An 18,258-nucleotide genomic window follows, 5' to 3' on the forward strand; every position below is an offset into this window, starting at 1 on the left:
TGGACTTAACCATCCAGGGACCCTCTATGCCACCCCAGAGGGGTGAGATGCCAGCAGCTTGCCCCATTTGGTCCCCTTGGAATGAAGATTGGCGGAGACCTGTGGTGTCTTTAGGATATCTGGTTTTATTTACGCGTATATACAGTGGCCACTTGGGTTGCGAACATGAACTGTGCGGGATGCACGTTCGCAACCCACGACAGCACATCTGCACAAGCGTGGATTGCAATTTGGGGCTTCTGCACATGCACAAAGTGCAATTTAGCATTTCTGCACATGCGCAACCGCCGAAACCCGGAAGTAACCCGTTCCGGTACTTCTGGGTTTCAGCGGGTCCGTAACCCAAAAAAGGCAACCTGAATTGCCTGTAACCCGAGGTATGACTGTACAAGTTGAGTATTAATTTAATCTCAGAGCATTAATAACCCCAAAGATCTTGCTTTTGCGTTAATCATAGCTTTGACTCCAGCACAAAGCAAGCAGGTCCAGCTTCCAGCTCACACACAACTCTGCCTTTTGTTCTCCTACCTAGCAGCTGGTGGTCATGGCAGGATGCCCACCCATTTGTTCTACGGCACTGAGCAACTTCTTTAGTTAAGCCAATTGCGATTCTTAATTCGCCAGCCGAATCCATTCAAAGGGCTGCTTTGGCAAAGTTGCTCTTATACTAGAGTTTCCCAAACTTTGGTCTTCAGCTGTTTTGGGACTCCTATTCCCATCGTCATGGGAACTGTAGTCCGCTAACAGCTGGAGAATCAAGCTTGGGAAACTTTGTGACTTGTACATTCCACCTCCAGAGACACAGGATCCCAAGAATTGGAAGGGACTCAGGGAATCATCCAAACTGACCCCACTCTTGAAACCCGTAACAATATATACGTTTCCAAGCACAATTCAAAGTATTGGTGCTGATCTTCAAAGCCCTAAACGGCCTCGGTCCAGTATATCTGAAGGAGCGTCTCCACCCCCATCATTCTGCCTGGACACTGAGGTCCAGCGCCGAGGGCCTTCTGGCAGTTCTCTCACTGTGAGAAGCCAAGTTACAGGGAACCAGGCAGAGGGCCTTCTCAGTGGTGGCACCCACCCTGTGGAACGCCCTCCCACCAGATGTCAAAGAGAACAACTACTAGACTTTTAGAAGACATCCGAAGGCAGCCCTGTTGAGGGAACCTTTTAATCTTTGATGCATTACTGTATTTTAATATTTTGTTGGAAGCTGCCCAGAGTGGGTGGGGTATAAATAATAAATTTTTATTCTATAGACAAAGAGCCATTAAACACACACACACACACAGCCGAACCACGGCAGGTAGCGAAATATTTATTTCATAAAACAAGGGTGGTCGTCATCATCAGCAGGGAGTTGACAAAAAAAAATCTCACTCCCCCACAGAAAAAAATGCCAACAGTACAGTATGTATTATTTAAAGGGGGCAAGGCTAAACGAGGACTCTAGTCTTTGTTGAACCAGATACGGTTTGCCTCCCTGCCCAGAAAAGGAGAAGCAAATTATGCTGAAGGTTCAGAGTTTGGGGTGGGAAGGAGTGTTTGGGGGGCTATGGGATAATCTAGGGACGCTTCCCAGCCCCCGAATGTAGCAAGTGACCCACAGACAGAGTACCTAACCAAAGGGGGACTGTCACCTGGCGACTCTCCATTGCGTTTTGTGATATACGCCATGGGAGATCGTTTTTCAAACTGGTTCAAAGAAAACCACCAAACGGAATCGGCAAAAATTGGCATCTCACGCGCAGGCAGAGGGGCAACCTCTTTCCAAGGCAGCTCGTTCAAAAGCCAGGAGAAGAGGGGGAAGAAAGGAGACCCCCAAAAGCCATTGGAAGCACTGTCATCCTAAACATCTGACTGAGTGGCGATTATCGAAGGGAAGGGAATACCCCCAGAAAAAATTGAAGGGGGGGGGGGGAATAGTGCCCTCCCTGCCAAAACAAGGGATGCAGCCCGGTCGGGTTCGCCTGTCTGACTTCCAGAGGCGGCTCTTTAATTTTGGGGAGCTCCCCAGTAAGAGGAGAGCATCCTTGGGTACCACTGCCAGACTTGAGCAGGGGGAAAAACAAAGGTGACCATGAAGTGTTGGTGGAAACTTGGAAACTGCACCGGGAGGAGTCTTCCCCTCCTGGCTCCTCACTCCAGCTGGTGTTTGGGGTCTGGGCGCCATTTCCAGAGATTGGGCAGCAACCGTGCGAGTTTGGGGTTTTTTCCCTCCAGTCCGTGGAGCAGAATGGGGGACTCCCATCTTAGACGCAAAGGCCATTGTGGCAGAGAAGGCAAGAGACCGCAAGGGCAGGCTGCTCAAACAGATATATTTATTTTTTGGCAGGGCTGTGACTACGCATTAAATTCCAGAAACTTTTCCAACTGGAAAACGTTTGGGGCATCAATGTGCAAGGTGCGTGTTCCAATATGCCTCGCTCATCTTTCCTGCGTGAGGAAGAAGTCACAGCCCCTATTCCTCAGCTTGGGACGTAGGCACAAAACCAACCCACCACCCCCAATCTGGCAAAGGGTTTGGGTTTTCTGGGCCTGACAGGGCCCAATCCACCAGGAAGGTCTCTGGCCAACACCCTTCCGAACTGAACAGGAGCAGCACAAGGAGTTTGCAAGAGAACTTCCATGGGGATGGCTGGGGATATTTCCCAAAGTCTCTCCTCCTTGCTTGTTGCGTATTATTTCACATTGCTTCTCTTCACCTGTTTGTTGTTGTTTTTTGCAAGAGAGGCTGGAGGAGGATTTGACTGCAGCAGGCGGTGAAAACTATCAAGGCTCCTGACACAGCCTCTATCCCTGCCTCTAAGAGTCATGGACCGCAAACCCCAATGCAAATATGCTCCTCTCTCTCCCCTAGTATTGAAAATATTGCTCAGGGGGCCAACTCTCCTGTTCTTAACTGGGGCTTGGAAGTGTGAACGCATGAGAAACACCTCCTCAAATACACAGAGGTTTGGGCTCTAGGACGTTATCCCCACCAGAGCCCCCGGAACAGATAAGGGCCAAAATGGTGCTTTAGATCTAAGGGTTGCTTCCTTGAAGTTTAGCTGAAGGATGCCCAAACCGTCGTTTGCAGCCCTGAAGCAAAGGAATGGCCGGCTGTCCGCCCCCATTTCTGTAATCCTAAAACAACACCGCCCCCTGCCCTCTTCTTGCTTGCTGATGGTTGGTGCGACTGCACAGCACTGTATGAATCTGAACCGCCCAATTCTGGCAGCTGTTTCAATGCCACTGGCCAGCAGGGAACATCTGGAGAACCTGCCGGGCTGGGCTCTCGAACATCAGGCTGGGGGAAACCTCAGAAACCCCCCCTGCTTTTCAGCCCCCTTCCTGAATCTTCACATCTGCAGCCCCCTTGGTGGACGCAGGTGTGTCAACAAAACCAAAACCCAGCTGGGGAACGCAAGCACAGGAGGTCGGTCAAGGAGGCGACAGGCCACAAGCCACGGATGGAGCCATGCGCTTCAGATTTCTACGTATATGGCAGCCTGCGCTACTGAAAACTCGCCAGGAGGAAGAGGGTGGGAGGAAGATTGGCCCAAGCAACCCAAAAATGAAAGCCCTGCTCTGGAGGAGCGAAGCGGAGAGCCCAGCTTTGAAATGGTGGAATCCTGCATGCTTAAGAAAAACCAAAGGGGAGAGGTGGCTTCAATGGGGTCCGTCCGGGCCAAGGATTTCCTAAAACTTCCAGGAGGGGCTGCGCAGAGAATCCTTCGCATCCACCCGTTATTTCGCAGAGAGCCAGCTTACTTCCTTCAGGGTGATGGGAAGGAGGCCGCCTCCCCCCCGATCCGGGGATGGACCAGGTTGGGGGTCCGGCGGCAGAAGGTCTGGCCACGGACTGGGCCCTGGTGCCAGTTGGTCCGAGTTGGCAACTGAAAGGGACGGCCGAGGAGGAGACAGAAAACACCACAGCCCTCTGGTGCAGGTTTATTTACACGGGGAGTCGGTGCCAGGAGGACCGTCGGGGCATTAACAAGCAGGAAAAACACTGTGGAGGAAGAGAGAAAGAGAGGTAAACTCAGAGCAAGATTACGGCGCCATGCTGCCCGAGCCAGCCAGCCCCTGCACATTCAAGCAACGGGTCACAGGCACCATGTAATACTTGCTCCGCATTTGTGAGAATGAGTCGGGTCAGTCCTGGTTTCGCCTAGTTGCCCACGAGCAACAGGTGTATACCGTATTTTTCGCTCCATAAGATGCACTTTTTTTCCTTCCTAAAAAGTAAGGGGAAACGTCTGTACGTCTTATGAAGCGAATGTGTGGTCCTTGCTCAGGACCAGAGATTTACTGAAGACTGGAAGAAGTACAGTGGTACCTCGGGTTACATACACTTCAGGTTACAGACTCCGCTAACCCAGAAATAGTACCTCGGGTTAAGAACTTTGCTTCAGGATGAGAACAGAAATCATGCTCCGGCGGCGCGGTGGCAGCAGGAGGCCCCATTAGCTAAAGTGGTGCTTCAGGTTAAGAACAGTTTCAGGTTAAGAATGGACCTCCAGAACCAAATCAGTAATTTTTTATATAACTGTAAAAACGACTCTGAAACTTTATTATTCCAGAAATGAAACCTGGACAGCATTGTTTTTTCCCTGACCATGCAGCTCCCAAACCACACACACAGACCATAAGTTAATACGCTCTCAACAGTACAATGGTAAAATGCCGTAAATAGGTCCTTTGAAAGATTATTTTTCTGGAGGATTCTCAGAAAATATAACCTCTGCTGGGCTCTCTTCATCAGGTCTTAATAATAATAATAATAATAATAATAATAATAAAAATAAAAATAAATTTTATTTATATCCCGCCCTCCCCAGCCGAAGCCGGGCTCAGGGCGGCTAACAACACTAAAGTAGTGCAACATTATAAAAACATTATAAAAATTAATTAAAATCAAAATTGATGGCAACCATAAACTAAAGTTTTGTAAAGATTGCCAAAGGAGGGAGTCAGGCTGCGCCCTGACCAAAGGCCTGGTGGAACAGCTCTGTCTTGCAGGCCCTGCGGAAAGATGTCAGGTCCTGCAGGGCCCTTGTCTCTTGTGACAGAGCGTTCCACCAGATTGGAGCCGCAGCCGAAAAAGCCCTGACTCTGGTTGAGGCCAGCCTAACCTCTCTGTGGCCTGGGATCTTCAAGATGTTTTTATTTGAAGACCGTAAGTTCCTCTGTGGGGCATACCAGGAGAGGCGGTCCCGTAGGTACGAGGGCCCTAGGCCGTATAGGGCTTTGAAGGTTAAAACCAGCACCTTAAACCTGATCCTGTATGCCACCGGGAGCCAGTGCAGCTGGTATAGCACCGGATGAATGTGATCTCGCACCGAAGACCCCGTAAGGAGTCTCGCTGCGGCATTCTGCACCCGCTGGAGTTTTTGGGTCAGTCTCAAGGGCAGCCCCACGTAGAGCAAGTTACAATAATCCAGTCTGGTGGTGACCGTCGCGTGGATGACAGTGGCTAGGTCAGGGCGAGAGAGGTAAGGAGCCAACTGCTTAGCTTGGCGGAAATGAAAAAATGCTGCCTTTGTAATAGCTGCAATCTGCGCCTCCATGGAGAGGGAGGTATCGAAGATTACACCCAAACTCTTAATGGACGGTGCTGGCACTAATTGCACCCCCGCAAGAGATGGGAGTTGCCCCCTCAATCCCATATCGCCCCATCCCAGCCAGAGGACCTCTGTCTTCGAAGGATTTAACTTCATCCGGCTCCCACGTAACCATCCAGCCACAGCTTCCAATCATCTGGTCAGTGTGTCTGGGGCCGAGTCAGGATGGCCATCCATCAACAGATAGTTACTGTTTTCTCCCCAGGTTAGGTCATCTCTCAACTCCATTCCCAGAAATTGAAACACCGAGACCTGTTCCACGCACTTCCCCTTCATAATGAGTGGCTGAATATTCAATTTACATTCCTTAAATTTACAATAATCTCTTTTGTTTTCTTTAAGTTAAGGAGTAAGTTGTTTTTCCTGTACCACTCCCCCAACTGCTCAACTTCCTTCCTATAGGCCGCCTCCCCCTCTCCAGCCGTGATTAAACCAACCATCTGCAAACTTAATGATCTTAAACGTAAAGGTAAAGGTAAAGGCACCCCTGACCATTAGGTCCAGTTGTGGCCGACTCTGGGGTTGCGGCGCTCATCTCGCTTTACTGGCAGAGGGAGCCGGCGTACAGCTTCCGGGTCATGTGGCCAGCATGACTAAGCCGCTTCTGGCGAACCAGAGCAGCGCACGGAAATGCCGTTTACCTTCCCGCCGGAGCGGTACCTATTTATCGACTTGCACTGGCATGCTTTCGAACTGCTATGTTGACAGGAGCAAGGACTGAGCAACGGGAGCTCACCCTGTCGCGGGGATTCGAACCGCCGACCTTCTGATCGGCAAGTCCTAGGCTCTGTGGTTTAACCCACAGCGCCACCCACGTCCCTTAATGATCTTATTATTAGGGTATCTGGGGGCACAGTCAGCTGTATAGAGAGTATATGATCTTATTACTGGGGTATTTGGAGGCATAGTCAGCTGTACAGAGCGTATATAAAAGCGGGCTCAACACGCACCCCTGAGGTGTCCCCGTATTCATGATGAGATCCGCAGAGACGTGGGAACCCATCCTGACCCGTTGGGAATGGTTTGATAGAAAATCTAATATCCACCTGCACAGACCTGTTTGGCAGGCCTTGCCTCCCCATCCCAGCGGGGTCGATAATCAAGGCCTGATCTGCCACGGCCGCGCCAGCCAACGGGGTGCCTCTTCCAGATGCCCGTTGGACTACATCTCCCATCATCCATGGCTACTGGCTATGCCGGCTGGGGCTGATGGGAGTTGTGGTCCACGGACATATGGGGAGGGCAGGAACGGCGCCACGCAGGCGACTTTTGTGCAAGGGAAGAGACCAGCCTGGGGCCTGCTTTTGCCCGACGAGCCTCACCATTGGAATCCTCCGATGGGCTCTGTAAACCTGTGACGGATCAGGAACGTGGCGACGGCTTCAGCAACCTGGAAGAGAGCGGCCAGAGATGTTAAAAGAGAGAACGGAAAGGCTGGTATGCGAAGGCAGCCCTGAATAAGCCCTGCCTCCCTGCAGACTATCAAGGGCACCATATAAATTAATTTATTGATTGATTGATTAATATTCTACAGCGTTTGCAGGAGGCGGATGCTATTGCTTTGCTGTCTGTGTTTTAACTATTTGTGTTGTTTTTTTATATATATAAGATATTTATTAAAGTTTTCAAAAATAATACATTGTAAAACAAAAAGAAAGAAAAATAAAAGCAATTTAAAAACACATAGAGTTTCCACTTACTTATTTTCTTTTGACTTATTTTCCAGACCTTCTCATACCTCCCTTTCTTATATTCCAATTCAAATTGTTTGTTCAGCAAATCCTCACCACTAATTCTTTTAATTATTTCAGAACCTTATTTTCCATATCTCTTAAACATTACAGCTGAAAACCACTTAATTTCTATCCAACATCATTCTAACATTCCTTAATTTTACAATATTTCTGCAAATAGTCTTTAAACTTCTTCCAGTAACTATTTGTGTTTTCATCTAGCGATAGCTAGACCAATAACTGGGAGCGGCCGCCGAGACCACATAACACTTGAAAGACCTACATTGGCTCCCAGTACGTTTCCAAGCACAATTCAAAGTGTTGGTGCTGACCTTTAAAGAACCTAAACGGCCTCAAAGGCCCAGTAGACATGAAGGAGCGTCTCCACCCGCATCGTTCTGCCCGGACGCTGAGGTCCAGTTCCGAGGGCCTTCTGGCGGTTCCCTCATTGCGAGAAGCCAAGTTACAAGGAACCAGGCAGAGGGCCTTCTCGGTAGTGGCGCCCGCCCTGTGGAACGCCCTCCCACCAGATGTCGAAGAGAACAACCACCAGACTTTTAGATGACATCTGAAGGCAGCCCTGTTTAGGGAAGCTTTTAATGTTTGATGCATTACTGCATTTTAATATTTGGTTGGAAGCTGCCCAGAGCGGCTGAGGAAGCATTGTACTGTTTTCGGCACCTGCTAAAAACAAGCTGACCTGGCTGCTTGGAAAGTTGACGCAAGTCGCAATAATGATTATACAGTGGTGCCCCGCAAGACGAATGCCTCGCAAGACGGAAAACCCGCTAGACGAAAGGATTTTCCGTTTTGGAGGCGCTTCGCAAAACGAATTTCCCTATGGGCTTGCTTCGCAAGACGAAAATGTCTTGCGAGTTCCTGCGGGTTTTTTTCCCCTTCCCCCCCCCTTTTTCTAAGCAGCTAAGCCGCTTATCAGCTGATCCGCTAAAAGCCGCTAAACCGCTAATGGCGCTAATCCGCCAAGCTGTCATTGAGCTTGCTTCGCAAGACGAAAAAACCGCTATACGAAGAGCCTCAGGGAACGGATTAATTTCGTCTTGCGAGGCACCACTGTACAGCAATAATTTATTATTTATACCCCGCCCATCTGGCTGGGTTTTGTGATCCATTAACTTTTTTCCAAATGTCTTCAATTACCGTTGCTGATTTTTCTCAGGGATCATTTTACGGTTTTATCTTTATTGTTCGTTTGTTTACCGCTTTGAGGTTGCTGGGGTTATTTTTCTACACCCCATTCAAGAAGGGTATAAATAATAAATAAATACATTTTGCAAAAAAACAAAAAAACAAAAACCAAGGGGGTGAACTGTAGTTCTGCCCTCAAAGTCCCAGGTGTTCCGAAACGTCGCTCACTTTGTCTGGGGCGTCTTCATGGACTGCGTGGCCGCACTGCGGAAGGACCTGCATCTGGAATTTCCCTGCAAGGGGGCAAGAGAGAGTGAGGCAAGACTCCCAGAATCCTTTGCTCCCGGCCTTCTACTTTTGACTCCATGGTTCATAGGGAGGGAGAAGGTGGCAGCAGCCCAAGACATGGTTTTTTCCCCTCCTTAGGTAAAGTACAGTGGTACCTTGGTACTCAAACAACTTGGAACCCGAACACCGCAAACCCAGAAGTAAGTGTTCCGGCTCGCAAACTTTTTTGGGAAGCTGAACATGCTCCGTTTTGAGTGCCACACTTCCATTTTGAGTGTTACACTGAGGTCTGTCTGTTTTGGCTATTTATTTTGCGCTTTTGTTTTTGCAGCTCTTTTTTTGTGACTGCGTGGAACCCAGTTCAGCTACTGATTGATTGTGTGACTGCAGTACATTGTTGATTGCTTTCATTTTTATGGATCAATGGTCTTGTTAGATAGTAAAATACATGATAAATTGCTGTTTTAGGGGTTGTTTTTAAAAGTCTGGAACAGATTAATCCCTTTTGCATTACTTTCTATTGGAAAGCGCGCCTTGGTTTTGGAACGCTTTGGTTTTGGAGCGGACATCTGGAACGGATTAAGTTTGAGAACCAAGGTACCGCTGTAGATGGATGCCACCCTGCATCCCACATTCAAAAGCTGACTGAACCAACAGTGGACCCCACTGTGACGTTAACATATGAGTGCCAGAGGAGAAATAGTTAAACAGGTAACCCAATCAGAACCCAGGGGGTGGAGTCAGTGGGATTATAAAACCAGCTCTGGGAGGGGCAAAGGGGAGAGTTCATTGGGAGTTTGGTTGGAGTGGGAGTGAATTGGGATAGAGTCTGTGGGTAGGTTGAGTTAGTGTAGCTAAATAAGCTGAGTCAGGAACAGTTAGGAGCTAGGAAGACAAGTCAATATCTGAGAGGTGGTTTAGTGAGTGAGAGCAGGTAGCGGAAGTTATAGGTCTGGATAGGCACCCCATGATTGTAATTGACCGATACCGTTTATGAAACCACACGCTTGTTAAACTGCAATAAATAAACAGAAGTTTATGTTCCAATTTAAACCCTGACTGGACTCAGTATTGTACCAGGTAGGGCCTGGTTAGTGGCAGCGAGAAATAAAGTGGTGGCACAGGGATCAATAGACGGTGAAATGTCCGGGGACCCTGTGTGATCGCCACAGCCACTAGCAATGGGATAGCATCCTCCAGCACACCTGGGGAGCAGCAGCAGCCGCTTAGCTGAGGAATCTCTGCGGGAGAGGCTCCAGGAGCTTCTCTCACTTTGCACCCAAAGCATCCTGAATTCTGCAAACCCAAATGCTGCAACGGTCTACATGCAGGTTACGGGGATTTGCATTCTGGGTGGGGCCAAGCACCCAGGAGGAGTGCCAAAGCCCACCCACAACCGACGGAAACTTCAGTGAAGCTTCCTCCCAGGCTTTTGGGATTAAATGCACTTCCAAACGTATCAGGGCAGGCTTAAGGACTAGGAACTTGTCTCAATTCCTTTAAACCAGGCATGTCCAACAGGTTGATCGCGATCTACTGGTCTATCACGGGATGTCCCTGGTCGATCTTTGTTTTTTGTTTTAATATTTATTAAATCCTGGATGATCTTTGGACCCCCTGAAAAATCCCCACCAAAAACAAACAAGAAAAAACAAACTCAACAACTCTGGCTCCCCCAAAATAGCTCAACAACCCTGGTCAATCCTTCAATGACAACGGGTAGATCACTGCCAGTTCTTTTATACTGGGAGTAGATCGCAGTCTCTCGGGGAGTTGGATGTGCCTGCTTTAAATAATCCCAATTAAATAATCCCAATTAAATAATCCCAATTAAATAATCCCAATTAAATAATCCCAATTAAATAATCCCAATTAAAAAGATTAATCCCAATTTAAAAATAGCACTTTGGAACGACAGCATGTGTGCGGACAACACCCTAGTCCCCACCGCCCAGCTTTAAGAACTCTAATTGCCAAGCAAAGGGCCGGTCTATCGGAGGTCATTGTTAGAATGACATTATCCAGAACCGGCTACCACCGTCCCTGCCTCCTGTCAGATCCCTCGAAAGGCAATCCCCGTGATCCTCTTGGAAACCAATCAGAGCCCAGGACGTCATCATATTTACCTTGCATCTGGCCAATGGTTAGATCTTTATCCAGTCTGTCGACACCTAAAAAACGATTCCAGGGCACGGGGAAAGAGAGAGAAGGATGAGAAGGGTTTTTTTTTTTTTTTTTAAATCAAGTTATTTTGCCCTGCTGGAAATCCCGCAAAGAGGGGGTGGAGGAGAAGAGAAGGAGTGAAGAACTTGCTGGAATTGCTGTTTGTAGTGGTCATGTGGGATTGCTATGAGGAATTATGAAAAATGAAGCAAGCCATTGTGTCTGCGGTGAAAGCATCGATTTGACTGGGTTTGGGTCATTGACATGATTTCTGATCAATCCCACAAGCCTCTGCATCTCTGCCCCATTTTCTCTATGCCTGACAGTAATGCATACTATCACAGACCAGTTGCTTACCAGGCATCCTGGGTACATAAAAATAAGGAGGTAGCTTTGATGTAGCTTTTGTTAATCTTTAGGTAGAACTTAGGGCCAGGAACAGAGTTCACATGGAGGTGGTAAAATGCCTGTCTTTACTGTGGGTTTATTAACTCCGGGGTTTGCTAAATGCATTCCTCCTTGCTTCCTGTTTATTTAGCCTAAACATGTATGCATGTTTAGGCTAAATAAATATAGTGCCTGGCGTGTTCTGATCTGACTTTGTCCCCGCGTGGGGATTTTTTGAAATGCTCAGAGGAAATCTGATTGGTTCTTTACAAACGCTGTGTTAAAGTTCTTCCTTTAACAATCCTTCCTTTGCTTTGGGAACGCCTCAGTACCTGGCTGCAGAATGCTACCTGTAAAAAACCCCCCTTCCTCCCTCACAGGGCAGACTAAGCCAGGGCAATCTGACCCGTGAACAGTGACAAGGAGACTCTCCACAAGGAACTGGGGGGCGGAGTGTCTTTGTGGGGCTTGCAGAAGAAAGCGAAGCGAGAAATACACTTACCGGCCAAAAGCAGCAGCTTGGGAACAGAGCAGTTGAGGAAGAGGTTCGAGAGACCCCGGAACCAGCCATCCCAGTACGTTTCCGTTTTCGCCAGCTCAATCCGCCATGTGTAGGCCACATCCTTCTTGGTCTTTTTTTGGGGGGTGGGATAAGGGAGACAGAAGATGTCCGCTTTAAAACACCGGAAACGCAACATGCGAGCATTGGGTTGCAGTCCTCCAGATCCCGGAGGACTACAACTCCCATCATCCCTGACCGTTGGGGCAAGGCTGATGGGAGATGGAGCCCCCCGGATGTGGCGGAAGGCTGCAATGTTTCCCCCAGCCCTGTTGTATCCCAGCTCGGATCCATGGAAGCCTAAGAGGAGGGGAAACTGCCATTGATATTATTCCGAGCACAATGCAAAGTGTTGGTGTTGACCTATAAAAGGTAAAAGGTAAAGGACCCCTGGATGGTTAAAAGGTAAAAGGTAAAGGACCCCTGGATGGTTAAGTCCAGTCAAAGGCGACTATGGGGTTGCGGCGCTCATCTCGCTTTCAGGCCGAGGAAGCCAGCGTGTGTCCACAGACAGCTTTCCAGGTTGTGTGGCCAGCAGGACTAAACTGCTTCTGGTGCAACGGGACACCATGACGGAAACCAGAACGCACAGAAATGCCGTTCACCTTCCCGCCGCAGCGGTACCTATTCATCTAGTTGAACAGGTGTGCTTTCGAACTGCTAGGTTGGCAGAAGCTGAGACAGAGCAACGGGAGCTCACCCCGTCGTGGGGATTTGAACCTATACAATGGCTTATGCCCAGTATACCTGAAGGAGCGTCTCCATCCCCATCGTTCAGCCCAGACACTGAGGTCCAGCTCCGAGGGCCTTCTGGCCGTTCCCTCCCCGCGAGAAGTGAGGTTACAGGGAACCAGGCAGAGGGCCTTCTCGGTGGTGGCACCCGCCCTGTGGAACGCCCTCCCATCAGATGTCAAGGAACTCTGACTTTTAGGAGACATGTGAAGGCAGCCCTGTTTAGGGACATTTTTAACGTTTGATGTTTTATCGTGTTTTTAATATTCTGTTGGTAGCCACCCAGAGTGGCTGGGGAAACCAAGCCCGATGGGCAGGGTATAAATAGATTATTATTATTTTTTATTATTACAGCGGTACCTCTGGTTGCGAACGGGATACGTTCCGGAGGCCCATTCGCAACCTGAAAAGAATGCATCCTGCGTCTGTGCGGGTCGTAATTTGCCGCTTCTGCGCATGCCCGTGACGTCATTTTGTGTGTCTGCGCATGCGGCGAAACCTGGAAGTAATCCTTTCCGGTACTTCCGGGTCGCCGCAGGACGCAACCTGAAAATGCACAACCTGAAGCAAACGTAACATGAGGTCTGACTGTATTAGGCTGCTGAAGAAGAATTCAGAGGTCGTGGGGAAAGAGAGAAGAGGCAGCCTGTGGGTCAGGGATGGGGAAAATCTGTGATTCTCTGGATGTTGCTATACTCCGACCCCATCACCCCTGCCTGACAGCCCAACAACAGCCAGAGGCCCGCGGTTATTCTCCCAATCCTGACAAGATGCCTTCCTCACCTCTGCGTCGTCATCCTTCTTCCTTTTGTTCACGGATTCTCCGTTTTCGTCTTCCTCCTCCTCTTCCTCCTCCTCTATGATCCCCTCCACGATGGTTTTGGGACCCCCGGGGCTGGCAGCACCTTCACACCTGGTTCAAAGGAAGAACAAGGAGTGTTCTGGTCAGGAGTGCTCTGGTCAGACCTCACCTGGAGTACTGTGTCCAGTTCTGGGCACCACAGTTCAAGAAGGACACTGACAAACTGGAACGGGTCCAGAGGAGGGCAACCAAAATGGTCAAAGGCCTGGAAACGATGCCTTATGAGGAACGGCTAAGGGAGCTGGGCATGTTTAGCCTGGAGAAGAGGAGGTTGTGATATGATAGCCATGTTCAAATATATAAAAGGATGTCACATAGAGGAGGGAGAAAGGTTGTTTTCTGCTGCTCCAGAGAAGCGGACACGGAGCAATGGATCCAAACTACAAGAAAGAAGATTCCACCTAAACATTAGGAAGAACTTCCTGACAGTAAGAGCTGTTTGACAGTGGAATTTGCTGCCAAGGAGTGTGGTGGAGTCTCCTTCTTTGGAGGTCTTTAAGCAGAGGCTTGACAACCAGATGTCAGGAGTGCTCTGATGGTGTTTCCTGCTTGGCAGGGGGTTGGACTCGATGGCCCTTGTGGTCTCTTCCAACTCTATGATTCTATGATTCTAAGGAGACCTGGACAACAAGATCCCCAAGTCAATTTGAAACACTCCACCTTGGCCTTAATGGGAGGGCAAGAAATATCAGTGCGTTACATAGGAAACTGAAGTTATCGCACCCGATGTAGCTCCCAGAATTTTTAGTTTTGGTTTCCAGAATCCCGGGGGCAAAATGCATTGCTTCTTTCCCCGGGAAAGGATGTGGGATTTCTGTAAAACTCATTGATTCCCTCCCCCTCTTTTTTCCCCCTTTCTCCTCCTGTGATGAGGCTGTATTTTAATGTTTTAATGTTGTATTCTAATCTTGTTTTTAAGTTGCATTTCACCCCTCCCATATCCAAGAATCTCCTGACGAGTCTGCTTATTCTCCAGAGAGGAGGAGCAGTGTACTGCTTTCTACTTATTCAGCTCCTGCACCAAGTCAGTCAGTCAGTCGGTCGGTCAGTCAGTCAGTGTGTCGGAGAGAGAGAGAGACTGAGTGTTAGAGATCATGTGTAGAGATAAGGTTGCTGCTAAGAGCAGGTGCAGACACTCAGTGCAGCATTCATTTATGCTTAGACCTATTTAGCTCTGCATATAGTTTTGTATTATAGCTGTAGTTATAGAATAAAAGAAGATATTCTACAGAGCTGCTCTCCGAGTTGTTTATACACTGCCAGACTCTGCTATACTCTGCTGTGCGACGACTGTATTGTGGAAGTGAATCCGGTGCTCACAACTTTAAGCTGTGAGTCCACAGCACTTTGACCTGGTGGTCTCTGGAAGTGCTACCCAGCTCGCCTAGCCCAGTCGGGGTTGAAGTGCATGAGTCCAGTTGGTGACACTGGCTCCAGGGCGATGCTGACATCAACTTGTTTTTATTATTGGTTGTTAGCCGCCCTGAGCCCGGCCTTGGCTGGGGAGGGCGGGGTATAAATAAAAAAATTTATTATTATTATTGTCCGCGAGGCCAGCGTCACGGACGCAAGACTGCAGTCTGACCACAAAACTGGTAAAAGCCAGTTGAGCGGGGTACCTAACAGCAGAAGGCTAGAGTGAAAAACAACTCCAGATAAGGTACAGGGAGGGTTCTAACAAATACAGTCGTACCTTGGATTTCAAACTCCGTGGCTCCCGAACAAATCAGCTCCTGGACTGATTTGTGAGTGTTCCGGTTTTCGAACATTCTTTTGGAAGCCGAACGTCCGACGGGGCTTCTGATTGGCCGCAGGAGCTTCCTGCAGCCAATCCGAAGCCGCACTTTGGTTTCCAAACGTTTTGGAAGTCGAATGGACTTCCGGAACAGATTCCGTTCGACTTTCAAGGTACGACTATACAGCAAAAAACAACAACGGTAGAATAAAGTTGATTTTCGAGGATTGTGGTTGGATGAAGAGATGGAACAGCTTGGATTATGTATATTTTTCCTATACAGTGATACCTCAGGTTAAGTACTTAATTTGTTCCGGAGGTCCGTTCTGAACCTGAAACTGTTCATAACCTGAAGCACTGCTTTAGCTAAGGGGCCTCCCGCTGCCGCCACCGCATGATTTCTGTTCTCATCCTGAAGCCAAGTTCTTAACCCGAGGTACTATTTCTGGGTTAGAGGAGTCTGTAACCTGAAGCGTCTGTAACCCAAGGTACCACTGTATAGAGTGCATCGTAATGCAAAGATCTCACAGATTCTCTGGTCTCTGTCCTGTAAAGCATTTCTGAATAAAGTCTGACCGACTGGATAAGTGGTGTGAGCCTCTGTACTTGAACCCCCAAGGGAAATTTCTCCCAGAATGGGATAACAAGGATTAAGGGGCATGGAAGTATTGAAAGATAAAGGTTTGGATTTGGAAAACCGCAGTGTGGTCCCACTCAAAACATGGCTTTCAAGCCCCCCCCCCAATATTCCTACTAAGCTTCAGGAAAAGTCACAGCACTCGGCTGTCCAGCAAAGGTGAGTTCCGAGTCAGAATTCTATGTATTGTTAAAGTATTTTTTGGTTGTGCCTTTTAAAAACAATGCCCGCATAATAATAAAAAATAATAATAATTTTTTATTTATATCCCGCCCTCCCCAGCCGAAGCCGGGCTCAGGGAAGCTAACAACAATAAAATAATACAACATTCTAAAATCATTTCATTAAAAAATTAATTCCAGTCAGATTAATGGCATCCATTGGGATGGAGTTCTGTGAAGACTGCCATAGGAGGGAGTCAGGCTGTGCCCTGACCAAAGGCTTGGCAGAACAGCTCTGTCTTGCAGGCCCTGCGGAAAGATGTCAAGTCCCGCAGGGCCCTAGTCTCTTGTGACAGAGCGTGCCACCAGATTGGAGCCGCAGCCGAGAAAGCCAGCCTAACCTCTCTGTGGCCTGGGACCTCCAGGATGTTTTTGTTTAAGTTCCTCCGTGGGGCATACCAGGAGAGGCAGTCCCGTAGGTACGAGGGTTCTAGGCCGTATAGGGCTTTGAAGGTTAAAATCAACACCTTAAACCTGATCCTGTACTCCACCGGGAGCCAGTGCAGCTGGTATAGCACCGGGTGAATGTGATCCCGCAGCCAGGACCCCATAAGGAGTCTCGCCGCGGCATTCTGCACCCGCTGAAGTTTCTGGGTCAGTCTCAAGGGTAGCCCCATGTAGAGCGAGTTACAATAATCCAGTCTGGAGGTGCCCGTCGCGTGGATCACAGTGGCTAGGTCAGGGCGAGAGAGGTAAGGAGCCAACTGCTTAGCTTGGCGGAGATGAAAAAATGCCACCTTTGTTATCGCTGCAATCTGCGCCTCCATGGAAAGGGAGGTGTCGAAGATTACACCCAAACTCTTAACGGACGGTGCTGGAACTAATTGCACCCCCGCAAGAGATGGGAGTTGCCCCCCCCCCAATCCCATATCGTCCTGTCCCAGCCAGAGGACCTCTGTCTTCAAAGGATTTAACTTCAACCGGCTTTTGCTTCTTCTGCTGTGGGTGATAACCCTATGCTGCCTTTGATGTTTATTATCTACAGCAGTGTTTCCCAACCTTGGGCCTCCAGCTGTTTTTGGACTACAACTCCCATCATCCCTAGCTAGCAAGACCAGTGGTCAGGGATGATGGGAATTGTAGTTCAAAAACAGCTGGAGGCCCAAGGTTGGGAAACACTGATCTACAGACACCCCCCCAAAAGAAAATAAAAATCTAAACTACCTGACTGGGGTTCCTCAGAGGGATTTTGGGGAGAGCACGCACACTGTTAAGTTGCAATCCAAACCCCAGAAGATCGGCTCCTGCGGGACTGTCACAGCCATGATGAGAAGCTCCCACCATCATTTCACACATCCATGTACGAAAACGGGGCAGAAACACACGATAAAAGGCAACTGAAGAAGGCAAGACTTACTGTTTGACTTGGCCAACCATAGAAACCCTGGCAGATTCAAGATTCCGTATCTGTCCGCTCTTTACGCTAGAGAAAGAGAAAAGGAAACAGCCATTAGATGGGGGTTAGTTACTGCCAGGGTGGATAAAAATCAATTTATTTATTTTCATTTATTATTATTTTTTTGGATTTAAATTGGATTTTTTTGGATTTAAATTGGATTTTAAAAATAAAATGCGTTTGGAGGGGAAATCTTTCTAAAGATAGTTTTCTATTTAAGTTACATTATAGTCCAAAGGCTATTCTTCAGGAAATAAGGATTTGTTTTAAGTTTTTCATGTGCGTTAAAACCCAGTCTAAGGTTAGTTTGTTTTTAAATAAAAATTTAACGACATCATTTAATAAACATGGACACGTATGCTATAATGTTATTGTTTTAGTTACTGTATTTTTCGCTCTATAAGACACACTTTTTCCCCTCCAAAAATTAAGGGGAAATGTGTGTATGTCTTATGAAGCGAATGCATGCTCCATGGCCTCAGTGATAGCAACGCGAAGCCTCCGAAGTGCAGTGGGAGCGTGCCCACTGCGCTCCGGAAGCTTCGCGTTCCTTTCGCTGAAGCCTGGAGAGCGAGAGGGGTCGGTGCGCCCCCAACTCAAGAGGATGGGAAACTCAAGTTGACGGAATATGCAGAACTTAACATATAGAATATGCAAACTTAATGTATAGAATAAGAGAACAAGAACATATGTTTAAAGAAGACTGGAAAACATTTATTGAATACCTGGAAAATAATTTTATGCAGCTGAAAACGCTGGCAGCATTAAGACAAATTCATCATCATTTTTG

The 18,258-nt window shown here is 48.2% G+C and overlaps 1 protein-coding gene across 1 annotated transcript in view; it reads right to left on the reverse strand.

Moving 5' to 3' along the window:
* Nucleotides 1-1,305: 1,305 nt before the first annotated feature.
* PPME1 (protein phosphatase methylesterase 1) overlaps nt 1,306-18,258 on the reverse strand; it is a 40,453-nt gene continuing 23,500 nt past the window's right edge. Inside the window, exons 8-14 of the mRNA XM_079973989.1 lie at nt 17,430-17,495; nt 13,401-13,530; nt 11,829-11,958; nt 10,903-10,947; nt 8,717-8,781; nt 6,932-6,999; nt 1,306-3,997 (exon numbers count right to left, since the gene is read on the reverse strand). Coding sequence (XP_079830115.1) covers nt 3,979-3,997; nt 6,932-6,999; nt 8,717-8,781; nt 10,903-10,947; nt 11,829-11,958; nt 13,401-13,530; nt 17,430-17,495 — 523 coding nt within the window. The 3' untranslated portion in view covers nt 1,306-3,978. The remainder of the gene's footprint in view (nt 3,998-6,931; nt 7,000-8,716; nt 8,782-10,902; nt 10,948-11,828; nt 11,959-13,400; nt 13,531-17,429; nt 17,496-18,258) is intronic.

Source organism: Podarcis cretensis, assembly GCF_951804945.1.
Source record: "Podarcis cretensis genome assembly, chromosome: 4".
NCBI lineage: Eukaryota > Metazoa > Chordata > Lepidosauria > Squamata > Lacertidae > Podarcis > Podarcis cretensis.